Raw genomic sequence first — 8,331 nt, forward strand, 5'->3', positions numbered from 1 at the left:
TGGGTTGTCGGTTCGTCTGACGCTTAGAAATACCCTGTCATATAATTGCTTTGTTGCTCTACTCCTGCTTGGATCTCTTTCCACCTCCACCGTCGAACAGTCAAAGTCCCCTAATCCATAATAAAATGCATTAAAATTCCATCACGGTCGTCATCCGTGACGGAGCTTTCGTCACGTCACGCGTCCGGGGTATCCCGTCACCGTCACGTACAGCCCGTCACGCGTCACCGTCACCATCACACCCCATGCATTCCATCACCGTCACCGGCACGTCATCCGTCACGTGTCTGTCACGGTGACATGTGATGTGACGGATGACGTTTGACGATCCCTACGCATCTGATCCTCAGATCTGATTTGTATAATTTAGATTCATTTTCCTTGTTTGATTCCATATCAATCATTTTCCTTGAATGGACAATAAGGAGTACAAGGGAGCCTTAAGCCTCAAAGAGTATAAGGCAAACTGAAGAGGCTGTGACAACACATCTGATGCCCTCTACATGTTTGATAACCAAGGGAGATATTGAAACTCTGAAAATGAAGATCTCTATACTGTGTCTGAGCTACCAAGTCTTAAAATGGCTAAAATGATATTTCCACCCCATGGCAGACCTACATGCCTATAATATGACAAAATGAATACTTTGTATTATGTCTTGGGGAACTGCCAAGAGATCTGGGCAGAGATAGAGTCAGAGTTTTGACCAGTTAGAGATCCTTTGCCATCTTCTAGAAGCTTCAGAACCCAAAAACCAGACTAAAAGATGGTGATCCAATAAGGTGGAATAACCCCAAGAACCTCAAAATCTGGGTGGAGAAGCCAGATTGGGCTGCATCAGCATCCTTTTAATAACGGGAGATCTGATGAAAATAAGAGTATAGTGCAGGGATGCGGACGGGACGAAAAAAAATGTCCGTCCGGAGGGCTTAGACGATGGACGGACGAATCTGGACAGAAAACCGCCGGATTCACATCCAACGGTTGAGGTGTTGCCATACAGCCTCGCTATGACAATTTGCATCAAAGTCCCTGTATTTTTACGTGCATGCAGACGGACGTCACTCAACAATAATTGTAAATATGTCCCTTCGCATTCTCTCTCCTCCAAAATTCCCTAGAAAACTTGAAAAATCCATATTAATACTTTAAAAATATAAAATGGGTTTTTTTCCGTCCCGGACGAGCGCCGGGATGAAAATTTATCCCAGGAAAACTGGACGGGACGAAAAACCGTTCCGATATGATTGGACAGGACAGTTTTTTTATCGTTGGACGAAAACCCATCCTGTCCTTCGTCCCTGAACTTACTCTAGATGTCTGACGGGACGCAGTTCGTCCCGTCCCGTCCATCATCCACGTCCGGGACAATCCGGAACTGAGAATAAGAGTAGTTTATTGTTGTTTCCCCCATTCCCTCACCAGAGATATCCTTATTACTGTCATTTGGGATCTGGACCGGTCAGACTGCCATTTCCGCCATTTCCCCCATTTCCCCTAACTCCCTCTCATTAAAAAAAACAATTGGTCTGCCATTTTATGGGTGGACTGGCTAGTCAGTCCAGTCCGAGGGTCAACTTGGACCAGGACCGAAATTTTGATAAGGTTTAGATCCTTGCTAAAAAACTGGAACCGACAAACCCTAAAGCTCTTTCGCTTCATGCATGCCACGCCCCATCGATTGTCCATTTCTTGGATTTGATGCAGTGTTTGATGCCTGCAATGAGGACAATGATGACGACAATGACCACAATGATGATGATGATGATGTTGAAGATGATGAAGATGCTGCTGATGCTGCCGATGATGATGATGATGATGATGATGATACTGCTGCTGCTGCTGATGATGATGATGATGCTGAAGATGATGAAGATGCTGCTGCTGCTGCCGATGATGATGATGATGACGATGAAGATGATGATGATGATGATGATGATGATGATGATGATGATGATGATGATGATGATGATGAAGATGATGATGATGATGATGATGATGATGATGATGATGATGATACTTCTGCTGCTGATGATGATGATGGTGAAGATGATGATGATGATGATGCTGAAGATGATGAAGATGCTGTTGTTGCTGCCGATGATGATGATGATGATGATGATGGTGATGATGATGATGATGATGATGAAGATGATGATGATGATGATACTGCTGCTACTGCTGCTGATGATGATGACGATGATGATGATGGTGAAAATGATAATGCAGCAGCTGCTGCTGCTGCTGCTGTTGCTGCTGCTGATGATGATGATGATGGTGAAGACGATGATGCAGCAGCTGCTGCTGCTGCTGATGATGATGACGATGATGATGCAGCTGCTGTTGTTGCTCTTGCTGATGATGATGATGATGATACTGCTGCTGCTGCTGCTGATGATGATGATGATGATGATGGTGAAGATGATGATGCAGCACCTGCTGCTGTTGCTGCTGATGATGATGATGCAGCTGCTATTGTTGCTGATGATGATGATGATGATGATGATGATACTGTTGCTGCTGCTGCTGCTGCTGATGATGATGATGCAGCTGCTGCTGTTGCTGTTGCTGCTGATGATGATGATGTAGCTGCTGCTGCTGCTGATGATGCTGAAGATGATGAAGATGCTGCTGCTGCTGCCGATGATGATGATGATGATGATGATGGTGATGATGAGGATGAGGATGATGATAATGATGATGATGATGATGATGGTGATGGTGATGATGAAGATGATGATGATGACGATGATGCTGATGACGATGCCGATGGTGATTCCAATGCTGATGATGATGCCGATGGTGATTCCAATGCTGATGATGGTGCTGATCATGATACTGATGCTGATGAGAACGATTGATGATAGTGATACTTGATCGCCATTGTCATCCATTTACTGATGATGAAGATGATGTTGGTGATACTTGAACGTGATTGTCATCCATTTACTGATAATGATGCATTGGTCGTTAATCCAGTTTCCAAGAGATCTCACGCCGGAACTTGGAGATTACCATGACGATGACGACGACGACTTGCCATCAACCATCAATCCTAATTCGATGCAGAGTTTTCGGGAGAACCCTTATTTGTTCGATGGAGAAGCAAGCATCTGGCGATATTTTCTGCTGCGGAAGGCCAAAGCGACAATAAGAAGAGCATGAGATTCTTCCAAGCCCAAGGTCGGTGTTGCGGTCTTCGCTGGTTCTGCTGTATTCTTCGTTCGCGGAAGAATCAGGTGCTGAAATTCTCCACTTTTATATGATTTTCCGGCTCTCTTTCACATCTTCGTCTTCCTCTTTTGTTTCTGATCTTGCGAGTGACCGCAGGCTACTTTCTAGGGCTCGCACGCTCCAGAAGATGGAGGTAGCGATCTCGACTTCATCTGCGTGGAGCCTTTTTTTAACGTTTCCCCTTGATCTTTGCCGTAATTTCCAGAGAAAATTCTGATATCTCCCTTGAATCAATCATCGATAACTGAGATCGTGCTCGTAGGCTGGTCCAATTTCCTGGAATCCTCGCGCTTATTATCTTATTCTACCAAGAAATTTTGATAGATCTTTTTTTTGAAAAGTAAAATTTTTTTTATAGATCTATGCGGTGGGTTGATGCTACCGAGTTTAGAACCCGTAATCAAAGCTGCTGTGTACCATGAAATTTCTCAGGGGAAAAGTTTTAGAAAATGATTGCTCAAACGAGGTTTAATCGTTGGGTTGATGATGTCTCAAAGGTTCACAATCATTACATTTATCCTGAGAAATAATATCACTGGCATTATGATTATCCTCGAGTGATCATCTACAAAGTAAGATTAGATGCGATGATGTGGTTATCTGTGACATCGCCTCTCTATGGTTTATTTTACTTCATAGATAGTCCTACAAAATGATCTCGTTGCCGTTATGCTTATTCTTAAGACCTTATGATTTGGTCCTGAAGACGTGGTCGTTCAGTTCTTTTTGTGTGAATTTGTGTGAATTTGTGTGAATTTGTGTGAATTTGTGCAAATTGTTCGTTCTGTTCGGTTTTCTGAACTGAACAAAAACGAATTCGAACAGAACATCGCAAAGACCCCTGTGCGGTTCTTTTGCTCACTTTGTGCAAATTTTGTTCTAGTTTTGTTCGAATGTGCAAAATTTGTTCGTTTTTTGAAAATAAAAAAGAACAGAACAAAGAACAACCATGTCTAGATTTGGACCATTCGAGGTTCGATCAAACTATTGTATTGGAATACTATGAATTAAGAATTTTATTTATTAAAAAAAAATTAAAGGAAAATGGATGACAGTGAAAAACTTCTAGTATGAGTAATCTATCTATGTGATCTCTTCCTGCATACATTTTGATTTTTCAGCTGCTTCAGGCTGGTAGGTCAATAGACAGAAACAAGGGGCTAGTTGAGCAACTGCGTCACCTTGGCATCATCAAATCCTCGGAAGTCGCTGAGGTGATGGAGACCGTTGACCGAGGAGAATTTGTGCAAGACTCTGCTTCTGCTTACATAGACAGCCCGCTTCGGATCGGTTACAATGCCACCATATCCGCACCCCACATGCACGCCTACTGTCTTGAGCTCTTGAAAGACCATTTGAAACCCGGGATGCGCGTTCTTGACGTCGGCTCAGGTCAAAGTCAAATACCAGATCAGTGTCAAAAAAAAGTCAATTATAGCTGACTCATGGTTTTTGGCAGGAACTGGATACTTGACAGCCTGCTTCTCTCTGATGGTGGGTCCCACCGGCTGTGCTGTCGGCGTTGAACACATCCCCGAGTTGGTCGTTTCATCCTTGGAGAACATCAAGCGAAGCGGAGCAGTGGAGCTGTTGTGTGGCGGCTCGCTCTCTGTGCACGTGGCAGGTATGAAAGACGAGGTATCCCAAAATAAAGTCCTATGCGAGCCATTAGTGCTGCCATGTTGAAGCTGAGTCAACTCTGAGGCTCATGATTGACTGGAGTACCTATCAGCTCTGCCACTGCAGAGTTGGGTCAATTTTGGAAAAGATTAGTTTAGGTTGGTGATATGATCCCGTCCTATCTAGGTTTAACTCTGTTAAGTCAGCTTGCTATGGGCATTTTGGCCATTTTGCTCTTATATATTACTTTTAAATAGGGATGCCCATCCTCTAAGAGGGCAGCCAAGAAGAATGAAGGTCACTTGTCTTTCCTCTCTCTTGCCTAGGCTCCGCTCTTCCTCAGCAATCCCCATCTCTCGTGATTGTCTCTACCTCACTGCGTCTTCAGGCGGCTCGTCCGCAGTCAATCCCGCCTCCTCCGTTCAAACTCGCATCCGATGAATTCCAACCACGGGAACATCTACACCTCTCATCTAGCCCCCTTCCCTGACTACGAGTCTTCATGAAGGGTCGTATCCGTCGGTGATGTAGGTGAAGTTTTTATTATTTGGCTGGGTACCACTTTAAAAAAAAAAATTTATTTGGCTGGGTACCCCTCCTTGAGCCACACCATGACAGAGCTGGGTCAATTCTGGGAAAGGTTGATTAGGTTGGTGACGTGGTATCATATGACACTGCAGTGCTACAACAGAGGATCTTGGTCAACTATATGAACGTTGACTTTCTTGCTGACGTGGCTGCAGATGGAAGGTTGGGGTATGCTGAGTTGGCACCCTTTGACGCAATCCATGTTGGCGCAGCAGCACCGGAGCATCCAACGGCATTGATAGAACAGCTGAAGCCAGGGGGCAGAATGGTAATTCCGGTGGGGAAGACGTTTCAGGAGCTGAAGATTGTGGATAAGAGGCTGGATGGCTCGGTCAACATCTCAAGCGAGATCCCTGTGCGTTATGTTCCGTTGACCAGCCGCGAGGTCCAGCTTCAGGGGCATGGACCTCTCCGCATGTAAATTTTCTTGCTCTTTCCCGTCATCCATCATCCGGCTTCTGCCGTTGACTTTGCATGTTAATTTTATTTCTCTCTCCATCTATCAGCCTCTAAGTTTGTCGCTTCTGTCTTTCTGGGCTTTGACTTTGCGTGTAAATTTTCTTTTTCGTTCGATCAATAAATGTCTAAGTATGTCTCGCCCTTTGCTCTGGGCGTTGACTTTGTATGTAAATCATCTAGCTCTCTCTATCTCTCTCCATCTTTCTATCTCTAAGTCTGTCTCTCCCTTCTTTCTAGGCACTTAATTTGCACATCCTATCTCTCTCTCTCTACATTTGTCAACATTCGAGCGACCTTCATACTCCAGTCAAATTGATAGTCAGACTTCCTCTTATTGCCCAAATATCAAGTCTAGTTTCCACATGTGGTATCTAAATATCCATCATCACTACCTCTATCGCCATCTGCATCTCCTTCTTTATATTTCTGTATTCCATATCCATTTGTATATCTTTTTTCTTTTGATATTTTCAACTCTAGATCTATCTCTATCTCCACCTCCATGTCGATCTTTACCTTTCTTGCTATCCTCTCTCCATCACCAACTTTATTTATATTTAAATATGTATTTTTATCGCTTTATATCTCTTAGTACCTATCTCTACATATCTATCCTAATGCCCAAAAATCTATTTTTTTGGGCCCAGCTTGATCCCTACAACTATTCGTATGGATCCCTCTGTCAATGTCTGCCTCTTAACCTATATTTCCCATCCACCTACTTCCGCTCTCCATCTCTATATTTCTATGTCCATCGCAATCGTAACTCCATTTCCACATTCACATTCTTATTTTTTTCTGTATCCCCCCCCTCTAACAAATATCTATCTCTCTCTGTATTCAAGATCTTCACATGTTTATGTCTTTCTCTTTATCCATATCCTTATTTTTGTAGCTATCTCCGCCACCACGTCCATTTGTAATTTTCTCTCTCTTTATCCCGTTCTGTCTTGTTCAGTATGTTTGTGTCTATCTCTAAATATTCATGTCCCCATTTTCATCTCTATATTTAGACCACTATTTCCATCAATATCTCCGTCTCCATCACTACTATTATATCCCTATTTCTATCTTTATCTGTACGATTTCATTTATGATCTCTGTACAGTTCTCTGTAATTTTTTCTTCAAAAAAAAAAAAAAACAGTTCTCTGTAATTTTCTCAGTGTATAGCAATATACCTGTCTATATCTATTACTACATGTGTCTCTATCTTTACATTTCTACCATCACTACTGCCATCTCCGTCTACGTCTCTATCCTATCTCTACCCGTATCTCATCCTCGCAAAGTGGTAGGGATCGGAAAATCTTTTGTTTGTTCGTAAACTGCTAGCATTAGTAAACAAACACAAACAAATGAACACTTTGAGAACAAATGGTCCATTTGAAAACTGAAGGTGGAATTTACGATATTATAGGGGGGAATCCCCATGTTCCCAATTCAGTCAGAAATTCACTTCTTCAAAGGAACTCCGATTCACCAAAGGTCTGCTCCTCAAAATCTACTGCATTCATCAGTTCTTCCCTGCTCCTTAGTGAAGATCCCTCTCTCTTATGTCATCTTCTGATCATGTTCTCTCTTCCTCTTCAACAAATTCTACATTGTCACCTAAAATGGACTGTCGGGAGAAAGAATTTCTTGTTTCTATTATTCTTGTATAATGGCATCTAGGATTATACCATACGATCATGGAATCCTTGCATCTCTTAAATACCTTACGTCATTTTCTAAATTGATGTGTACAGTCAAGAAATGAAAAGGTATTTCTTATTTCCTATCTTTCTTGTGTCCATTAAGATTAGGGTCCCATCTCAATCAGAGCTTACTTCTCAACTACATTGGACTCAAATTAGAGTCCAACTCTGATCTGGTCGGATTATGATCAGAGTCAAAGTCTGATCAGAATTCCACTCTAATCAGGGTCCCAACCAGATCAAAGCTCACTTCTGACCAGAGTTGGACTCTGGTCAATGGAAAACTCAGATCAGGTCGAATTCAATGCAAAGAAACATTAATCAGAATCAGACACTAATGAGAGTCCCACTCAGATCAGAGCGGACTTCTGATCAGAGTTGGAATCTGGTCAAAGGTAATCTCTGATAAAGTTGAATTCATATCAGAGTCGAACATTGATCAGAATTAGACTCTTATCTGGGTCCCGACCTTATCAGAGCTGGCTTATCAAAGTTTGACTCTGATCACAGTCAAGATCCAATTGGAACTCAATTTGGATCAGATTGGAGCCCTGATCTGAGATGAATTATGATGATTGTTTGATTATGATAAGAGCTTACCTCCTAATTAGGTCGACCTGATCAGAGTTGGATTCAGATCAGAACTATTTTATGATCAGGTTAGCATTATAATCAGAGCCAAACTTTGTCCTGATTGCCCTTTGCAGAACCTTTGATCTAGACAGGTCCACTT

The 8,331-nt window shown here is 42.5% G+C and overlaps 1 protein-coding gene across 4 annotated transcripts; it reads left to right on the forward strand.

Moving 5' to 3' along the window:
- Positions 1–3,047: 3,047 nt before the first annotated feature.
- On the forward strand, positions 3,048–6,074 carry LOC144705443 (protein-L-isoaspartate O-methyltransferase 1-like). 4 transcript variants are annotated; one of them, XM_078578112.1, is made up of 5 exons: positions 3,084–3,240; positions 3,332–3,368; positions 4,357–4,627; positions 4,695–4,859; positions 5,599–6,074. In XM_078578112.1, exons 2-5 carry the CDS (start codon positions 3,363–3,365, stop codon positions 5,862–5,864), a joined length of 708 nt encoding a protein of 235 aa, XP_078434238.1. In that variant the 5' UTR covers positions 3,084–3,240; positions 3,332–3,362; the 3' UTR covers positions 5,865–6,074. The 4 variants fall into 4 exon arrangements, with proteins under 4 accessions (XP_078434240.1, XP_078434241.1, XP_078434238.1 ...); XM_078578113.1 differs by having other exon boundaries at positions 4,366–4,627; XM_078578114.1 differs by lacking the exon at positions 3,332–3,368 and having other exon boundaries at positions 3,048–3,240; positions 4,366–4,627; positions 4,695–4,873; positions 5,599–5,738.
- Positions 6,075–8,331: the final 2,257 nt, after the last annotated feature.

The sequence above is a fragment of the Wolffia australiana genome, chromosome 7, assembly GCF_029677425.1.
Source record: "Wolffia australiana isolate 7733 chromosome 7, ASM2967742v1".
NCBI lineage: Eukaryota > Viridiplantae > Streptophyta > Magnoliopsida > Alismatales > Araceae > Wolffia > Wolffia australiana.

Excerpts from the sequence above, each read along its gene's own strand:
- LOC144705443 (XM_078578115.1), top strand. The coding sequence starts at position 3,163 with ATGAGATTCTTCCAAGCCCAAGGTCGGTGTTGCGGTCTTCGCTGGTTC. Across the intron at positions 4,628-4,694 it reads CGTTCTTGACGTCGGCTCAG|GAACTGGATACTTGACAGCC; the intron begins GTCAAAGTCAAA and ends GGTTTTTGGCAG. Across the intron at positions 4,860-5,598 it reads GCTCTCTGTGCACGTGGCAG|ATGGAAGGTTGGGGTATGCT; the intron begins GTATGAAAGACG and ends ACGTGGCTGCAG.